The sequence below is a fragment of the Canis lupus genome, chromosome X (genome assembly GCF_003254725.2).
Source record: "Canis lupus dingo isolate Sandy chromosome X, ASM325472v2, whole genome shotgun sequence".
NCBI lineage: Eukaryota > Metazoa > Chordata > Mammalia > Carnivora > Canidae > Canis > Canis lupus.
The window spans coordinates 15,314,092-15,334,548 of NC_064281.1; the positions used below are offsets into that span (position 1 = coordinate 15,314,092).

The 20,457-nt window shown below is 50.7% G+C and overlaps 1 protein-coding gene across 2 annotated transcripts in view; it reads right to left on the reverse strand.

Annotated features, from left to right (window-relative positions):
• MAP3K15 (mitogen-activated protein kinase kinase kinase 15) overlaps window positions 1-20,457 on the reverse strand; it is a 112,867-nt gene that overhangs the window by 4,009 nt on the left and 88,401 nt on the right. For both annotated transcript variants that reach the window (XR_007409529.1, XM_049107876.1), the window contains exons 15-24: window positions 19,154-19,287; window positions 17,268-17,395; window positions 15,241-15,371; window positions 14,914-15,019; window positions 7,220-7,377; window positions 3,915-4,098; window positions 3,087-3,246; window positions 2,478-2,631; window positions 1,563-1,748; window positions 818-923 (exon numbers count right to left, since the gene is read on the reverse strand). Coding sequence is in view for 1 of the 2 variants with exons in the window: in XM_049107876.1 (XP_048963833.1) it covers window positions 818-923; window positions 1,563-1,748; window positions 2,478-2,631; window positions 3,087-3,246; window positions 3,915-4,098; window positions 7,220-7,377; window positions 14,914-15,019; window positions 15,241-15,371; window positions 17,268-17,395; window positions 19,154-19,287 (1,447 nt within the window). In the remaining variant the exon portion in view is untranslated. The remainder of the gene's footprint in view (window positions 1-817; window positions 924-1,562; window positions 1,749-2,477; window positions 2,632-3,086; window positions 3,247-3,914; window positions 4,099-7,219; window positions 7,378-14,913; window positions 15,020-15,240; window positions 15,372-17,267; window positions 17,396-19,153; window positions 19,288-20,457) is intronic.

The window sequence follows — 20,457 nt, forward strand, 5'->3', positions numbered from 1 at the left end:
ACCATGGTTAAGTGAGGCCAGGGCTTCGGGTCTCCTCTGGGCCTGCACACAAGACTGCTAGAAGCCATCAGGGACGTGGTGCTCCATCAGGGACAGCTGACTTTGTGAATGGGGACGGGACTCCTACTCCGTTCTCTGGAGAGGAGAGAGCACCCCCAGTTTACAGATGATGAAACTGAAGCTGAATGTTACATCAGCCAAGGACAGTTTTTAAAAAGGTACAACCAGGCTTCCAACGTGGCCTGCATTCTTTTACTAAAGAAAGGTGTCTGCACGGAGTGAGTGGGGCGTAATGAAGTCCTGGGGTCTACCAAGCTCCTCAGGAAAGCTGGCAGAAGCTGGGCAGGTGACATGACAGGGACGGAGCAAAGTCAAGAGAGGAAGTGGCCATGCCAACAAGCTGAGCACAGCCTCCCTTCCCGGGATGAAGTCCCCACAGGAGAGCGACCCTGGTGTTAAGCCGCTCTAGCATTTCACAAAAGCCGAAGATTTCCAGAGCTACCACATGAGGAGTCTGACAAGAGATGGAGCCATTAAACCAAGCTTTCAGTAGGCGTTCCTGAGTGTGGGAGAGGGGTGCTGCAGGACCCCCGTGCAGGTTCGGTGCTCCCTCTCAGATCCCAGGTTCTATGTGCGGTCTCCTCGGTTAGGCCAAGGGGGCACACAGCACGGCTCCAGGGGAAGGTCTTAGCATGTCCTGAGCTGCAGGGAAGTATACAGCCCAGATGGGAAAGAGAAGACGATTGTTGGGTGCAGAGGATACTTGTGATCTCTTCCACAGCCTGAGTCTGACCTTGACTGAAAAGGCGGCACTTACCGGGGATGAGAATGGTGACCGCGGCCTGCACCGCTCGACGGATTATGTTGTCCATCGCAAACATCCAGTGGGGCCTAATTAAGTGGTTCCTCAAAATTTTATTTACCTACAAATCACAGAAATCCCGATTTCTCAGCCAATGTACTTGCAAGCAATCGGAGTTCTTACTCATTCTAGACTACTTCTACTCTGAGGTAGAATGTCAGCCACGCTGCTCTGCATTTCCACCTGACTTGTTTCTTCTGGAAGGAGTCTTCCTGCAAGCTGCCCCGAGTTATGCTGGGTCTAGGGGATGCGCAGGGATGGGATCTCCCACACCGGGCCTCTTCACCGTTTATTCAAGGAGCGTTAACTGAGCACCTAGGAGAGGTCAGGCTCTTGGCTTGGGGGCATGGGACACAAAGCAGGACCAGACATGGTCACAGGCCTGGAGCAACTCACATCTGCACAGACATGTAAGCTGACATCTCATTCCCACTCAGCCAGCGGATGCCACTTGCACCCGAGTCCTGTGAGTCCTACCCTCCTGCTCTGAGGAGCCGAACACAACCAGCCCACTCACCCGCACTTGCATATTCGGTATGAAGAAGGAACTGCTGAAACTAGGGATTCGGGTGTAAGCAGCTTAGAAGAAACAGGGACCACGGGAGAAGATAGTACTTGAACTCCACAGTCTGGGTTGTGAGCCACTTCAGTGGGCTTCCTGCCTTCTAGCACATTCTCTAGAGCCACACAGAACACTTACAGCATCCTGAAATCCAAACAGTACCAGATGAATCTGATTGATGGATGAGCTGTCAAAGTCCAGGTCCACCTTTAGCTTAGATATCGTGGATGCCATCACTCTGTGTTCCGGGGAGCGGATGAACTCTCTCAGGATCCCAATTATTTGCTTGATGTGGACGACCGAGAGGTGCAAGTCTTCTGAACTCTGATTACCGACAGCCCCCCCCAAAAAATCACTTTTATTAAGTCAGGGAGGGAGAGGAAACTCAAGTAGTATGTGGACACCCCAGGTGAGAAGGGGTCAGCTTCTGGAATTTCTTCCATAGCTTTCCTTAGGTGGCCCCCTCTTCCCTGGGCGACACACACACCCCTGAAGCCCCCTGGGAACGGTTCCGCCCTCCTGCTGAAGCCCTCGGAAGGGCCCCGCCCCTGTCAGAAGGCACAGTTCACAGTACAGCAAGTGGCCTCTTCCTAAAAAGACCTTCCCGCTTCCAAAATAAGTTAAAATGCAACTATTTTGGTTCATAACCTTTCTCCCTACAGTGGCTGCTCTCCCAGCTTCTGAGGGCAACTCTGGGTCCCGCAGCGGGGGTCTCAAGACGGGGGACTAACGCGAGTGAAGGGCAAAGGCTGGGAGCCCCGAGCTTCGTGCTGCATTAGGCTTGTTCTCCGCCAGAGGGCGGCCCGGCTCCATCCACGCCCGGGTTCACCGCAGATCCGCAGATTCAGGCTTCAGGGGAGTCTTTTTTTTTTTTTTTTTTTCCTTCCCTCTTTATTTTCTTTTGTCTTGTTGGAAGAGGGAAGGATGTTGGGAAATACTTCTGGTAACTGGGCTAAGTTCCGGGGTGGCAGGGGCCTCGGTCCCGCTTGGCCTGTTGGGGCTCTGGACCCGCGTAGAGGGCGGGACTAGCGGCGCCCCCTCCGACCGCCCTACCTGGACCACGCACTCCTGCAGGTTGGAGGCCACCTGGTTCTGCTCCTCCCAGAGGATTTTGTACAGGATGGCGCGGCGCTCGCTGTCCTTGCGCAGCAGGAAGAATCCTGGGTCCCTGTCCTCCGGGGATGGGGCTGCGCTCTCGTCGGGCACGCTGCGGACGAACGCAGGCGCACATGGCTCGAGGAGCCACGCCTGACGGCGGGGAGGGGCTGGGGGGGCTCACCGCAGTCCCCACGGCAAGGTGAGACTGCAGGAGGCAGGCCGGTGGACAGAGGAGGGGTTTCCTCTAACCGGAGTACCAGTGTGTGTGTGGGGGGGGAATGTAGGGGGGGGAATGCGAGGGGGGAATAAGGGGCCGGTGGGAGGAGGGGCAGAGGGGACAGAGGGGGAGTGAGGAGGGGAGGAGGGTGGGGGCAGTGACTGCAGTGCACCTGCTGCCTCGCTGCCTCCCCGTTGCTCCCTGGCCTGACTGCTGGCCTACGGACGGTGCAGAGAGCTAGCAAAAGCCCCTGGCGGCTGTCTGGCTTTGACCTGGGAGGTATCTGGCCCCTGGTGGACACGAGTACCCCTCACAGGCCCACCGTGGGGGGGAGGGGTGGGCCGTACCTGAGCAGGTGGCCGAGCTGGTGCTGGGGTGCCTGGGCCTTCTCAAAGAACGCATCCAGCTGGGCATCAGAGTCCGGGGACACAGAGCCGTGCTCGCTGCTGCTGCTGCCCATGGGCTCCCCAGACGAAGGCAGGGCCAGGGCGGTGCCCCGGGTGTTCTCTGTGCGGGGACAGACCAGGAGGGGGGAGGGGATCTCAGATGGCCCCCCAGGCCAGGTGACCCACGCAGGGGCCCGCTAGGCCTGCGCTGCTCCACCGCAGCAGGCCCATCCGTCACCCAGGGGTCCCTGAGATGTAGGTTCCTCTTCAGCAGGTCCGAGAGAGGCCCAAGACCGTGTTTCTAACCAGCCCACAGGACCCGCTGACACAGCTGGCCACACTGGGGGCAAGATGCTGAGCCTCTCTGTCCTGACTCCATCCACACGGGGGGGGGGGGGGGGGTAAGGGGACAAATGGCTTCCTTTTCAGAGGCCACTTTTATGTCCTTCGCAGGTAGGACTCATTGCCCTAGAAGGGGTCACTTGGCTTCAGTGGCCTGTAGGGCAGCTGCCGCAGGCAAATCCCCTGATGTGCCCCCGCGAACCAAGGTCGGGGGCCGCACAGCGGAAAGGCCGGGCTCTGCCGTAGAGAAGACCCCAAAGCCCAGCCAGGGCACCTCTGGCCTCCCTCCCTGGCACAATCCCAAAGGAAAGACTTTAACAAGGAGGGTACCGCTGTCGCCTGGCAGGCTCCCTGTGCCTGTCAGGAAATCGAGGGCCGCCCGCTCGCTGAACAACAGAGGAGCCCAGGCCTCCAGCGCGGCACCCCAGCTATCCGGGTGCACCTCACCTGCCGGCTTGAAAGCAATTCGGTTCTTCTTGCCCTTGTTCACCTGCCTTAAGAAACCCTCTTTGAGCAGCTCGGCGGCAGTGGCACGTTTGTGGGGGTCAGGCTCAAAACAGGATAAAATGAAGGCTCTGGCATCAGTTGAAAGGGCTTCTGGAATCTCCGGGTGGATCTTAAACATCCCCACCTGCATTTGGGAGGTGATAGATGTGACGCTGAGGCCTCAGGCACACACCTTCCCTGCGAAGCTCCAACCCCCGCCATCCTTCAAGGGATTGGTGGATGAGATTATCATCGAGGACTCACCCGCCTGGCCTCTTGGGACCTGGCTTTGCCCAGTAGGTCTCAGAAAAAGTGGTATCACAGGAGTCTCAGAGCCTAAGCCTTAAGAGATCGTAGGGCCTCTGTCCTAGTCCTCTTGGGGCCCTGAGGGCACCAAGCGTGGAGGCTCAAGAGTTTGGGATTGGAGGCAAGAGAACACAAGTTACTAATCAAAGGACCCAAGGTTTCAGTTAAACAAGATGAATATATTCTAGGGGCATGTGGGTGGCTCAGGGGTTGAGCATCTGCCTTCTGGCTCAGGGCGTGATCCCGGGGTCCTGGGATTGAGTCCCGCATCAGGCTCCCCACATGGAGCCTGTTTCTCTCTCTGCCTCTCTGTGTCTCTTATGAATAAATAAAATCTTAAAAAAAGATGAATACATTCTAGAGGTCTGTTCTCCAACACCACACCTACAGTCAGCAATCCTGTAGTATGCACTTCAAAGTTTGTTAAGGGGGCAGAGCTCATGTTAACTGTTCTTACCACCATCAGTTTTTAAGTCCAATTTTAAATTTTGAGAACACCAGATGCTGGATGGAATACAACCCCCAAGATGTGAAATGCAGGACACATGCCAGGTGGCACACCTCACCTGAGGGGCAGGGAGGGAAGGGCACTAGGGGCCCAGACAGAGATTCAGGACGAGCACCCCAAGAAGAAAGGAATGGCTTGCCTCCAGACTCTGAGAAAACAGAGAACAAATGTGGGCAGCACCTAGGCACCCTGCCAGTGCATTTTTTTTTAAAAGATTTTATTTTTTATTTATTTACTCATGAGAGACACACAGAGAGAGAGAGAGAGGCAGAGGCGAAGACACAGGCAGAGGGAGAAACAGGCTCCATGCAGGGAGCCGATGTGGGACTCGATCCCGGGTCTGCAGGATCACACCCGGGGCCGAAGGCAGTGCTAAACCGCTGAGCCACCCGGGCTGCCCTAGTGCATTCTTTCTAAAGGTGCCTTGCTATTAACCACAGGACTCCCTGTATTAGCCCGCTAGGGTGCTGGCACCAAGTACCAGAAACTCGGTGCCTTACAACCATGGAAATTTATTCTCTCTCCGTGATGGCAATACTCCCTCTGAAACCGATGGGGAATCCTTCCTCGCCTCTTTCAGCTTCCAGTGGTGTAGACACATCACCCTCACCTTGGCCTTCATATCATCAGCCCCTGAAGTTTTGATCGGTACCACCAACTAGTCTCTATCCGGAGGCCTGGGGCGAAGCTGTGGGTAAGATCTTTCAAAACCCCAGCTGGCTGCATCATGGATCAACACTAGGGATGGGGGCGGTCACTGCTGTCCTCCAGCCCTGGTGTTCAGGGTCTTGTGGAGGTTGTGGGTACCAGAAGATACTTGTTGACTTGAGGGGTTGGCATCGGAGCTGCCTGATGGCGGCTGGGAGGGTGGGAAGCTCTGAGAACCTTCTGCGGGGCCCAGGCTGAGGGGAGTAGCCACGGCACCCGCAGCGCCAAGGACCTGGGCTGCGGAGAGGCCTCCACTCAGCCCGTGGGCAGAAAACTGCACCCACACCTGTTAGTTGTTTCGCTAGAGATTGAGCTGGAGTGTCCGGCAAGATGCAGGCTGCCAGGTCCCGGGGCAGACAGGCTGAGAGGCCACCACGCCCAGCAGAGAGGCAGGAAGGCCTCTGGATCCTGTTCTATCCGGCTGCCTCAGTGCACGGTGACCTCATGGCCATGAGCAGTGAACCCGCTCTCTTCCTTCTTAGCCTTGACTGAACAAAAATGCTCCATGGGAGGCCGGTGCTGCCAATGGACTCTTGAGGCCACAGCCTCTCTTCAACTTCTCCAAGCATACACAGGGCCAGAAGCCGCAGACCTGACCTTAGACACAGGGGCTGCCCCAGTGTCAGCCTCCCCTGGTGTGGCAAACGCATCCCTTCCCAAGGGAGCAGGCCCGGGAGGGTAAAATCCCCGCCCATAGTGGCCAGTCTTATGTGGGCCTCACCGCATGGGGTACCCTTCCTGTCAGCTCCGGGAGGGCTTTAGGCTGACAGAGTAGACATCGTCTGCTATGGTTTCTAAACCCAGTTAGAAACCTGCCCTCCAAAGACACAGACCTGCGGGGCCTCTGAGCCCTACCTAGTGTAAGGGCAAATACACATTCGAAGTAAGAGGCTTCTTCCTCCCTGGGGAAAAGGAGGGAAGAGATCCCCTCTCTTTTCTTAGAGCACTTACTTTAGAAAACGTCTAACTCCAAGTTCTTGGTCTCTTTGAGATGCATGTGAATCTCTTTTAATAAGCTGAATAAGCAGGCAGCCAGGGTGGCTCAGCGGTGTAGCGCCCCCTTCAGCCCAGGGCCTAATCCTGGAGACCCAGGATCGATTCCCACGTCAGGCTCCCCACGGGGAGCCTGCTTTTCCCTCTGCCTGTTTCTCTGCCTCTCATGAATAAATAAATAAATAAAATCTTAAAAAAAATAAAGCTGAATAAGCCTCTTGCCAAGAATGTCTCAAGGACCTGGAGGCCAACTCCTCCTGGAAATGTCAACATCAAGGAGGATATGTCCCTATCTCCTAGTTTCGGTGGGAAGGGACGAGCCCAACTTCAGTAGTATCTTGCTCCAAAACTACCTCCTGTACTAAAGATGGAGTTTACTTTTCCTTTGAGTAAAGCCAATTAGCTAATGCAAATGGTCCTCCCAATTACCAGGTGCCCCCTGGACACACTAGAGTGACCAGTGACGCTATCCTGTCCATGCACGTGAGGCCTCATCACCATTTCCTTTGACAACACAGGTGTGAGGGGTGGTGGTACTGCTGGGCTCAACAGAAGGACAAGTTCTTTCTGTCTTTGCAGCCACTTAGTGGATGGCCTTGTGACATGCACCACATTCTGGTTTAATGCTTATTCAATAACAAAACTCTTTTCTTTCTCTTCCCCTTTGTGGAGAGGTTTCTAGAGTGGCAAATTTTCTTTCTGCTTATTATTTCCCCACCGCAAGCAACCTCAATCACCAAACAGGTCTTACTTTGAACATTGCTGCCTGTGGTTCACCGAGCTCATGGAACGGAGGCCTGCTGGTGGCCATCTCGATGATGGTGCAGCCCAGGGACCAGATATCAGCTGGGGCACCGTACCCGCGAGGTCCCTGATCGATAATCTCAGGTGCCATGTACTGCAGCGTGCCTATGGGGAAAAGATAAAGATCGTGGGCACCCTATTGCTCAAAAGTCTAAATGGACCATTAGGAAACAAGTGTGTGAACTTCAACCTCTCATTAAATTACAGATGGAGCCTCCTCTCAGGCTTACGTGATGTGGTTGCGTCCTTTCTCTCATCAGAGACCTGCAACATGTCTTCCTTTGATACTAGTCACGTGGAGAGAAGATCGCTCAGCTCCTCCAAGGATAAGTGGGCCCCGATCCAATACAATAAGCACACAGTAGGGCACACCAGATGCAGGGAAGCATTAGAGGTTAGAGATAGCGCCTGACCATTAGGAACTGCCTCGGGAGGAGATGGACAAGGTGACGACGCTGGGGGCCCCCGGGGGCAGTGGGACAATGGGGGTAAGCCTCAGAAGAGCGGGGTCCGAGAACACGGATGAAAAAGTGCTCGATTCTGCCTGAAGCCTGTTGAGAAAAGCTGTATCTGGATCAACTCGGTTCTCTGCGACATAGATGCCAAGACAGGATCAGATACAGGAGAGAGTTACTGGGGAGAAGTACTTGAGGGAGAACGGGGAGGGAGCGGGAGGGGCAGGGGGAGCGGTCACCCTCAGTGCCAATGCCACCCGTGGGAAAGGGGAAGAGGGGGGAAGAGGAACAGCCTAGAGACCACTTCACCCAGGCCACTGGGGAGTCTGACCACAAGCTGCTCCCTGGAGGAGTCCCACATTCTTCTAGTATCTCCGCCATGCTCAGTCACTGGCCAGGAGTGAGCAATCAAATTTTAGGTTTTTCCTGAAACTAAGGCTGAGGAAAGCAAGAGCAGAAGACCCCAGACGCTGGCAAAGTGGTTTATCGCAGGCCGAGAACTTGCAGATGATACGGGCCGAGCTGTGAAGAGAGGGCACTGATGCCCAGGGCAACTCAAATGCCTGTCTCAAGACCGTGGCCGGGGAGACTGAAGAAATGAATTAAAATTTCTCTTAATTTTTAAAAATGCAAACGAATTTAAGGTCAAATATAAATCGGGTCGGGGCCGTGAGCTCCACAGATCAGTAGGGCGCAAGCGCTAGCTTTGGTTTTCGAGGCTGAAGGGCCGGGAGGGAAGTGTCTGGCCGCCTGCAGGCTCACAGCGCCTGCTCCTGCTGCGTGGTTAGGAAATCCCAGAGCCCCAGGACCGGAACCTCCAGTGACACAATCCCCCGCCCGGGCTTGCGCCGCCCGAATAATGAAGGGAGAGGCCTCGGCAGAGGACGTGCCTTCTAACTAGCTCCCGACCCGCTGATCATGGAAGCTCTAGGAGGCGGGGCCTGGCAGGACGCTGGGCCGGGAAGCGCGGCGCGGCTCGGCTTCGCCCGCAGCTCCCTGCAGGCTCCGTCACCAGGGGGCGCCAGAGCGTGCAGCGGCGCCCTGCCCCGCAAACCCACAGAACCAGGAGGGTGGGGTTACCTGCTCCCCGACATCTGCCGCTGTTCCTCTGCAGGAGCTTCCCCTTGGGCCCTCAATGGCTCCAGCAGCAGTGCTTGGCTCCAATTTCTAGCTTTTTTGGGGGTCCCTTCCTAGTTTCAGAACCAGCTGCATCTTGCCCCGCCCCGTTATCTGTTCCAGTCCAGTAACGCCCTCCCTGAAAGGTTTAAATTCTACCTTCCTGGTGCTCCCGCCAAGCCCAAAGGAGATAACTCAGTCCCAGTGAACAGTTATTTTTAAAGATTTTATTTATTTATTCCTGAGACACACACACACACACACACACACACACACACACACACACGGGGGCGGGGGGGGGGGCAGTGGGCAGAGACATAGGCAGAGGGAGAAGCAGGCCCCATGCAGGGAGCTGGATGTGGGACTGGATCTCGGGTCTCCAGGATCAGGCCCTGGGCTGAAGGCGGTGCTAAACTGCCGAACCACCAAGGCTGCCCAGGTTTTTGTTTTTAATTTATTTATGATAGTCACACAGAGAGAGAGAGAGAGAAAGAGAGGCAGAGACACAGGCAGAGGGAGAAGCAAGCTCCATGCACCGGGAGCCCAACGTGGGACTCGATCCCGGGTCTCCAGGATCGCACCCTGGGCCAAAGGCAGGCGTCAAACCACTGCGCCACCCAGGGATCCCCTGCCCAGGTTTATTTAAAGTAATCTCTATACCCAACGTGGGGCTGGAACTCAGGGACCCCAAAATCAAGAGTTGCATACCCTTCCATCTGAGCCAGCCAGGTGCCCCTAAAAGTTAATTCTTAAAAGAGGAAGAGAATACGTTTTTACACAGTTATGCAACGTAGAAAATAGTGCCAAGCCAAACTGCAATGGTTTAATGACCCTGAGCGAGTAACTGTCCACTTCAGCACAACTGTTTCAAAACTGGAGGATAAACTCCCTACATAATGCTAAATTTGGAGATTTTTTTAAAAAGATTTATTTATTTATTTATTCATGAGAGAGAGAGAGAGAGGCAGAGACACAGGCAGACAGAGTAGCACGCTCCTCGCAGGAGCCGGATGTGGGACTTGATCCCCAGACCTGGGATCACGCCCTGAGCCAAAGGCAGACGCCCAACTGCTGAGCCACTCAAATGTCCCTGGAGATTTTCTTTATATGGAAACATACACAGAACATCACCTTTTATAAAGGCAAGGACTTAGTAATGACATCCATATTACTTATTTATTGCTATGCAATAAATTACCCCAAATGTCAGCAGCTTAAAACAAGAGTTAGGATCTCACACAGCTTCTAAGGGTCAGAATCCAGGAATAGCTGGGTCGGGTGGATCCGGCCCAGAGTCTCTCATTAGGCTGTGGCTGGGGTATCTGTTGGACTGTAGTCGTCTGAAACCCAGAATGGAGCTGGAGGATCTACTTCCAAGCTGAGGTGGGGTTTGGAAAGAGGCTTCAGTTTCTCACCACATGGGATCTTCCAAAGGGCTGCTGAAGCCATGGCTTTCCCCAGAGCAAGTGACCCAAAGATAGCAAGCAAGAAGGATGCCACGCTGTCTTTTCTGACCTAATCTCCAGGTCACATACCGCCACTCGGCCTTCATCTGTTCATTAAAGTGAGTCACTAGGTCCAGCCCACATTCAAGGGGAGGGGATCACACAGGACTGGGAATGGCGGGAGGTGGGGGCCACGGCGGCCACCTTGAAGGTTGCTGGCCACAACGCCTGACTTCCCGTTAGTACACAACGGCTTACAAAACCTCTCCAGGTAGCGCTGTCTCCGTGACTCTCACAGCTCGGTAAGGTTTGGCAGAGGCACTATCTACTGTGATTTCCGTTTTATACATGAGGAAAAATGAGGTTCAGTGAAGGTAGGGGATATGCTCAAGCTAGCACTCAGGGCTTCTGTTTCCCATCTGGAGCTATTCACCATGACATCGCCGGCAGATGCAAGGAAGCTAGGAGGAGCACAAGTGAAGCAAATACTGCCTGAACAAAAGGGAACTTGATGCAAGGATTTCCAAAGCCGCAATGTGATTCGTTCCCATATAATTGGAAGGTGTAAAGCAATAAGAGAAAACCGGGTGCCCCGTTTTATTGACTACCATATTCACAGAAAAATCACCCACTCACAGTAAGCATCCTGTGGAGACCGATCCACACAACTACTTCAAATAGTCAAAGGACTGTCCCCAAGCCATGTGCATGCTGTGGGTGGACATCACACCCAAATGGCTTCTGTCGAGAAACTAAGTAAAGATGCAAGAAGGGGGTGGGGGAGGCATCTGAATAATGCAGAAATCCTGGGAAACTTGCTTGCCTTTAATCTGGCTCTCTTAAGGGCATCATATCCTTTCTAAACTGCATGTCCCCCAAGGTGTGCCCACACAAGTCACTCCATCAGCCAGCCAGGCAGCCATGACTCTCAGGTATCTACACCGGAGCAGGGGTGTGGAGTTCAGAACATGGTGACAGGACACCCGCAGGGACTGACCCAACCCCCCTGGGGACATGAAATGGATCGGGGGCTCCTCGACAATTGCCCAAGTAGGTTTTTCAAATTGTCGGTGAGGGAATTGCGTGACACAGGACAGTAACTTAGAAGTTCTGATTGATGTGCCAAGATAAAAGCCAGACACCAAGGCACAGGGTGAGAGACTGGCGATGGGGCCATGTTTCCAAGGGGGTTTCACACAACTGGTTACACACCTCGCAGGGCCCTAGCCCAGGGGTCTTCTACTCAGATCAAGGGGTGAAAAAGGTCGAGAAGAGAGACTGGAGGTGGGAGGTACTGAAAGCTCCTTCTTTAGACACTGCTGTGCCCAGTGCAGAGCTTGAAGTGGGGCTCCATCTCAGGACCCTAGACGATGACCTGAGCCCAAATCAAGAGTCGGATGCCCAACTGACTGAGCCAGCCAGGCACCCCTAGGGTCTTTTTAAAAGGAATCCTGCTCAAAGGCCATATCTCACGGCCTGAATCCCTCAGGAGAAAAAAAGGGAGGGTGGATACGATGTGAGGGATGGGGGCAGTGGGCAGTCAGCTAAAGGACAGGTCTCTGCCCAGGACATGGGATTTGCATCCAGAAGGACCCAGCAGGAAAGCGTTGACGGTAACCATAAGCCAGTCCCCGAGCACACAAATGCAGGTTAGAACAGTACCAGTCAAGTGACAACCTTCTGTGTTCCCTTACCTCCCCTTCCTGCAGCTGGGGAGCCAGGAAGGAGGTGGGAGTGGGGGGCTAAAAGGTGACACTCCGGGCTGCCGGCTGCCAGACCCGCAGTGACAGGGTAAGAGCTCTGTCTCTGGAACGAGGACCAGAGTGTTGACAAGTATATTAGCAGGGCCCCTTTTAATTACCCAATTCAGACTGTTTGCTTCTCCAAGTGCCATTAAGACTTTCTCTCAGTTGTCTAAGGGTAGCTGGCAAGGTCTTGGGAAAGGACTCCTGCCCTGGACAGGACGCGGAGGGCAGTGGGAGATGAAGACGAGAGGACTTTTATGATTACAGCCTCTAAGTCTGACAGGTTCAACATGTTCGTTACCAACAGAAACTTGATCCTCTCAAAGCCTCCTGCCAGCCCTAATAACCTGGGACTTCTAAGTACAAAATTAGTATTTATTTTATTAACAAATATTCCCGTTGCACTTGCTGTGTGTCAGGTACTGGACAAAGCACTTTACCAGTATTAACTCATTTAATCCTCATAAAAACCCTCTGAGGTAGTACCAGGAGCATCTCCATTTTATTTCTGGAGAAACTATGTATGGCACAGAGAGGTGAAGTAACATGCTCAAAGTCACACAGCTAGCAAGCAGATGAACCAGAATTTGAACAAAAGGTGTTCACAGCCATAGACCGGAATAGAGTTCCTGTCCCAAGATCCACTCCTAGGCATCTACCCAAGAGGGATGAAAACTTAGGTCTGCACAAGGGCTTGTCTGTGACTGTCCATAGTAGAATTGTTCACAATAGTCAAAAAGTGGAAATAATCTAAGTGACCGGTAAATGGATAAGCATGGAATCCATACCATGGAATACCACTCAGCCAGAAAAGGACCGAAGTACTGATACATGGCACAGCATGGATGGCCCTGGAACAGGTGCAAAGTGAAAGCAGCTAGGTACACAGGACCACCGGCTCTTCCATTGCATGACATCTCCAGAGCAGGCTCATCTCTGCAGAGAGCACATCTGTGGCCACCTGGGGCTGGGGTGGGGACAGGGACCGCTGCAAGATGGCACAGGGACCTTTCTGGAGTGATAGAAAGCTTCAAAAACTGGACTGTGGCAAAGACTGCACAACTCAGAAAATGAGAAACCACTGGATCATGCACTTCAAACGGGTACATTTTCTACCCCAATAAAACTGTTAAAAAACAAAAACAGAAGCAAAGACAGTTGACCCCAGCCATAATGGCCTTGCTCCCATTCTAGCTGGTTTACACCTACAGTGAAAACCCTTCAGAGGCACACAGGAGGGGAGGCTTCAGTGCCAGAAGTTGCCTTAGCCTCTGGCTCTTTCCAGGCTCCAGACAGCCTCCGGGCATTTGCACGGAAAAGCCCCGCCACGTCCACAGGCATCCAAGCAGGGCTCTGCAGGAACCAGCTGAGAATTCTTTACAGAACAGCTCTGTGTTGCAAAGAGTAATGATATGCAGGGGAATTTCCTACCCCAAATGAGACCCCTTCTTTATCATCCCCCAAACACCCCTGCATTATTTTGCAATGCAAAATTCATGCCTCCTCAAGCCAATTACTTGGGAAAATGTGATATGCGATAATGGATTATACATGCATTTTCTTTGTGAATTTTTTTTCCTCCTTGGGGATGCTAATTACGAGATAAATTGTCAAAGGTTTGATGTTTTGAAATAACTCCTTGTCATATCAGAGACCCTCTTGCTACATACTGCCAAGCTAATTGGTGGCTTCCAGAGAGGAGGATATAAGTCATTTTCAATAGGGGTAATAAAAAAAGTGCCAATCATACATGCATAGACGCTCACATAGACATGTTGGTGCGTGTGTATTTATATCAGAAACAAAAAACGAAAATTCAACACACTCTTCCTTTGGGAGATGCCGGTGGGGTCCTTGGTGTAATATTTTTCCATTTTGAGGTGCGTGCACCTCCCTGGTGTTACAATCGAGATGTCATTCCTGACTAATAAAAGTTCTCTTTAGATAGGGAATGTGTCTCCACCGTGGGCGTCCAGTGGTCAACATACAACAACACTCTTGTTGAAGACAAGTTTTTCAAAGCTGAGACATTATTCACTAAAGCCAAGGACAAATCTGTCCACTCCACAGACCTGGTGCTCCAGGGATAGAGAACAGCCATGCTTCTTTTATACAGCTTACTTCAGAGCTATAATATTCTAAGCAGTGTTTAATTCCATCTAGCAGGATCTTTGTGGTCCTTTTATTATACCTTAGGGGACCAGAAACCTTTACTTATTCAGAATCAGTACTTTTTATTTCAAAGGACCAATTCCTTTAAGCAGGAATTTCAAAATGCCACAGGCAGCTTTTCGAACCTCATTCGACTCCCTGGTCTTGTAAATGGAAAGCTAGTTGGTCATTTCATGCCACCCTTTGAATCCAGTCCCTCTCGACACTTACGTGATTCTATCACTGACACAAGGAGAAGAAAAGCCGACCCCTCAAGCCCACCTACAACACCATATTCACCAGAACAATCAGCTTCCCTTGGAAACCTAACCGTATCCGCACCACGGATCCGAATGCAGGAAGATAACAGGCTATTTTTAGGATAGACCAGTAAAGCACCCTCATGAGTTGTCTGAGGACTACTGTGATCCAGAATTATCCACCACGTTCACTTAAAAGAGATGCTATTTTGCTCATTGGTTAGAAACCCTCAGAAAAAACCTCAAGGAGAACACCACACCTAACCCAACCTTTGAAGACAGAGACGACAGTAAGGCAGTATCGTGGCCCCAAGCAGCTGGCTCAGAGCACCATGATGACAAAGTTCAAACCATCTGACGTTGGGGACCATGCACGGTCCAGTCTCATTACTGACCGGCCACACTGCGCCAAGGGGCTTAGGAGACACGACTCCAGCATGGCCACCCACCCCAGCCTTGGCCTGCTTACCAGTAAAAGTTTCAGTGCATGGATTCACTCCTGCGAGACGTTTGGAGGTTCCAAAATCAGAAATCTTCACCATGCCACTGTAGGTATTCACCAGAACGTTGTCACCCTTTGGAAAAGGAGCATCAAGGGCTTAAAGACAGATTTCAACAAGCGAGCATTAAACAGTTTTGGACCTTAAGAAACGGTCACAAGCTTCTAGCAAGACTAGACTCGGCACTCTGGGGGCGGACGTGCTCAATTCTCTCCCTCCTTTGAGCCGATCAATCTGCAGACACCGCCAGCCCGAGTGGCACAAACGAAGCCTTGGCAGCTGAGACAAGCACATACCTTTATGTCTCTGTGAACGATCTGGTTTTCATGGAGATACTTAAGGCCTTCCAGGATCTGCCTGGTGTAGAACTTGATGGTGGGCTCCTTTATTGGCCCCCACTTTGATCGCAAAAGGGCAGAGAGGCTTCCTGGAAATGGACACAGCAGAAAACGGATCAGGGCAACGAAGATTCGATCGTTAAGACATGAAGCGAGGTGAGGTTCCTACCCCCACATCAGCCATCAGGGCAATGGCACGCGACTAAGTGCAGTCTCTCCTCTCTCTGCTGCCGGACTCCCGTACATGCAAGCCACATGGCCAGAGAAGGCCCCGCACAGGGAGGGTAAACAGGAGCCTCCAGCGGGCTCTGGAAATCCACGGGGCTCCTTTTGGGTTTAGCTCTGGTAAGTGGCACAAAGTCAGGAGAGCACAATGATGCGCAAATGTCTTGGCCATTCTACTTGGGTTGAAGCACATTTTCTACCTGGCCCTGAACTCACAGAGGGACAGGACCAGAATGAGGGGCCATTTAGGGAGACAGAGACTAGGATCAGAGGAGGTTGGGTCTGTTCATCCTCAACAGGAGGAGCCCCTGCACCGGTCACAGGGCAGGACTGTCTTTAGGACCCTCGCCCTTATTATATGAAACATCGAACCATTGGGTCCGAAGAAAATCGACCTTCACTGTATTCTGACCGTGTGTTCCAGGGGTCACTGTGCAGGCCCTCAGGCATCGGCCAGCCTTGGCTGGACACCTTACACAGTGCTAAAGGAACCCCGCTATGCCTCAATTTTTCCATCTGTCAAAGGGGATGTGCGCACGTTTCTCCAATTCTGCTGTCAGCCTTAAACCCTTGGAATGTCAATAGCCACTGATATTTTCTGCTAGACTAGGAGCAACTTGAGAGAAGAAGAAACTGTATTTTATCCTTAATGTAACCTTCAAGATCTAGCCTACTGCCCAGCTCTCAATACATAAAGTCAGCCTCTTGGTAGAATAGTAGGCTCTTAATAACTGTTGGTTAAAGGAATGAATACAGAATGTCTTTTTAAGATTAATTTATTTGAGAGAGAGTGCGAGCATGCGTGCATGAGCTGCGGGGACAGATGAAGAGGGAGAGAGAATCTCAAGCAGACTCTATGCTGAGCATGGAGCCTGATGTGGGGCTCGATCCCACGACCCCGAGATTATGACCGGAGCTGAAACTAAGAGTCGGATTCTTAACCAACTGCACCACCTAGGGGCCCCTGAATATAGATTTCTAATGGAAGTTTTTGTGTTTGTATTCAGATCATAATTATCATTGTTATTTTTTTAAATGAAAACCTATTGAGCTCTTGCTCTCTGCCAGGCACCATTTTAAAAGCTTTACATACAACCATCTCATTTAATCCATCCAACTACTCACTGAGCTAGGGTCCTTATGGCTCTAATAATTATTACAACGTCAATCATTAGAGTAATTATTATTACTCCAATTTTACAATTCATTTATTCCATCAGAAAACTGAGGGGGCATAGAGGTAAAGAATTTGTCTGAGGTCACACAGCTTGCAGACGGAGGGGCCAATTCAAGCTGGACACTCCGGCTCCAGATCAGAGGCACTCTACCTACGCACCGATGCCACCTGCATTTGGGAGATTTTGTGGATAAGGCCATGGTGTTTGATTTCACAGCAAACATGTTATTTTGCAGTGTCATTTTTAAAACTGCTGTCCCCTTGTCTCCAAACAGTCTTTAAACTCCTAGACTGTGAAGGCTTCAAGGTTGGAGACTATGCTTTATTCATCTGTCTCCAGTGCTCAGCTCAGCAGCTGGCACTCAGTAGATTCCTCAATGAATATTTGATGACTGAATTAAACCACAAACAGACTATTTATGTGACATTGAAAAGTTTGTATCCAACTCCTCTGAGAAACAAATGTTCTCCAACTTCTAAAAGGTCTGTCACTTTTTAAATGGCAAGATGGATGATGATGTTCACATTGTATTTTCATCAGTGGCTCTCAGTGTGTGAGACCAGAATATTAGTGATTACTCACCCCCAGGCACCTGCTCCATAAATATCTTAATGTAGCCGTCCTCAGAAACGGAGCCCAGGTACTGAACAATATTGCGGTGCTTGAGGTACTTGTGCAGGGCTATCTCCTCATGCAGAGGCTGTGAGTACCTAGTAAGAAAGGCAAAGCCAGCATCACCTGCCAGATCCCTGGGGCTCGGAGTCCACGCGGCACTGTGCCAAGAACCTGCCCTGCTGGCCATCCCTTCTTTCCAGAAATGGTCTTTCCCTTGGTTCTTATGAGAGTACTCAGGTTCCCATCTGTAAAACGGCACCATAATACCAGCCACACAGCGCTGCTGAAGGCCAAGGTGTGTCCTGTCTCAGGCACCCACTGGAGTGCCTGGCATACAGGAGGTACTCAATGAATGGCTGCTCTTGTTAGGGTCTGAACTCTCCAACTATCCTTTGCCTCTCTGAGCAGGCCTTCTTCTTCTGCCTCGTATGAAGAGTGGTGTTCCAGAAGGTTCTGTCTTCAGCTACCTTCTAGTCTCATTCAGCAGACTCACTCTACACTATAGCAAGAGCTACCTAATGGACCTCTTAGCCCAGCATCTGGTTTCTTTTGTCTTTTCTCTTCTGGCTATGTTTGCTCTTCCTGAAACACATGCCTCATCAGATCACTTATTGTCATCAAGTCCACAGAAAGACCATACTGCTCACCATGGCACATGAGGAACTTCAAACTCAAGTCAGACTACATCTTTTGAAATGTTTGCCTCATTTGAAGAGTGTCTCCACCTCCATCCTACATTCAAGTCTCAACATAATTTGTTGTTCTCTGAATATACTCTGGGTTTGAACAGCTCTGTTCTTCCCTCAGCATAGAATGCTCTAGCCTCCACTCTTCTGCAAGATGGAAGATGGACTCCTACTCATCCCTCAAAAACCAGCTCCAAGATGATTTATTTCCTCAAACTTACCACAACTCACCCAGGAAAAGTGATTCCTCTCCTCTATTGCACATACATTCTGTGCACCCCTCTCTTGTGGCACTTGTCACTGTGACCCCTAGGCAAGGTATCTGCATGCCTGACCAAACCAGGAGCACCCTGACATGAGGCCAGCATCCTAGGCACCTGTCAGTCCCAGTGCCCAACATCCTAAGTTCAGCCACAAATTTAGAAAGCGGGACAGAAACAGTCTCTAAGGTCTCCTCTAGCTCTAAAATTCCCGGAAAAACTACTGGTGATGAAAAGCTGAACTACTGCAACCAGTCAAAGGAGATGGGACATGCCAGCAATTTCCCCTCAAATACAACTGTGCCACTGTATCTGGCATGAGCCTAAGAGACAGAATAGTAGACAAGGAATTCAAGAGACTGGACCCTGGTCTTGCTTCTTCATGTCCTTGGAGAAGTCATTTAATCTTTCCTAGCGTTACAAGAAGCTAGAGGAGTTCATTTCAGGACTGGCCTTTCAGCTCAAATATCGTAACATAGGATCCCATTAAAAATGAAAGGCCAGGAATCCCTGGGTGGCTCAGCAGTTTAGCGCCTGCCTTTGGCCCAGGACGCGATCCTGGAGACCGGGGATCGAATCCCACGTCGGGCTCCTGGTGCATGGAGCCTGCTTCTCCCTCTGCCTATGTCTCTGCTGCTCTCTCTCTCTCTGTGTGACTATCATAAATAAATAAAAAAATTAAAAAAAAGAAAGGCCAGATGACTGAATGAGTGAATAAATGAATGGATGAATGATGAAGGGTCTTCCAGCTGCCAGAAAGCACTTGTAAACCCATTCCTAACAATTCACTGACCACCAGGATGAAGGGCTGTTTGCACGTGTGCATCGGTGTCTGGCACTGAAGGCAACATGCAGATGTCATCTGACCATGCCACTGGAGCACAGAGCTACTCTCACCCCAACTTGCCTGCTGTCTCTCTCTGGGATTTCCTTGATGGCGATTCGCACTTGGTTGCTCAGGTCTCTTCCGGCATACACGATCCCGTACGTGCCTTTCCCCAGCACGACCCTATCGCCGTTCGCATCATGCTCATACGCATACTGAAGAAGGCAAAGCAACAAGATCAAAAAGCACACCACTCCTGGTGGAGCCCCATAAGAGCCTAAACATTGTTCTGCAATTTTCAATTTATAAATAACATTATTTGAGTACCAGGCAGGTCATATTCCTTAGGTTATGTAATTTCCACTCAGTAATTACTGTCAAAGGGTAGAATTCTCATATATTTACAACATGATTTTAAGAGATGGAATTAAAAAAATTAAAAATACAGCTCATATGTAACTTAGTGGGCTCAGCTTTTGGAGATTTGGTTCCACTTTAATGCTGCAATTTAAAAAGACTTCTAAGCATGTCAAGAATCCCAAAGAGGTGCCTTCTTCTTAATCCTTCATTAGCTTCTCAGGAAACCAACCTCTTTCTACAGTCCAGAGAAGAACTGAAGGTCAATAAAATTAAAATTGTCTTAATACAAAGCAAGTATGCAGGGCTTTCCCCTTTCAGGTGGACAGATCCAGCATCAAACACACCACATACATTCTACCTATAATCGCCATTGTCATTCTGTTCCCCCAATCTCATTATCAAAAGTTGTTGTACAGCTGCATTCTAGTTGGTTCTTTCCGAGGATTAAAATAAATGTAACTCTCAAAATTACATTTGAACAATACTTGCTGAACAATACTTGCTTCCGTGGTTTCTATGCTCCGCTGTGCCTACTTCCAGAAATGCACAGAATGTGTGTGGGTCCCGTGTACTTTGAAGGATGTTCATGACACTCAAGATCACTAACAGGTGCCCATCACATCCGATTTACCCAGATATCAGCCTCTCCATACAAGGCTTCTACCTCCCACCTTTCTCGGCCTCCTCATCTGTCACCTTCAAAGTGCATCACTCAACTCATTTCCATAACAAACTTTGATTCTAAACTAAGAATTCAAGTACCTGAGTCAATTATTAAAATAAACCTTTTTGATATTTTTCTGAAAGAAACCTCAAAGACTGAATTTCAAACTAACTTGATAGTAAAAAAACTCATTAAATTATAATCAATGTGAGGACCTGAATTAGTGGCAAATCTGAATAACTGTGCAAATAAACACACGTATAATCAGGTAATAACTAGACTAGAGCGGCAGTGCCCAAAAGAGCTTGGGATTCTCACATCTGTCAGACTGCCTATTAGCAAAAAGAGAAAAAATGAGTGT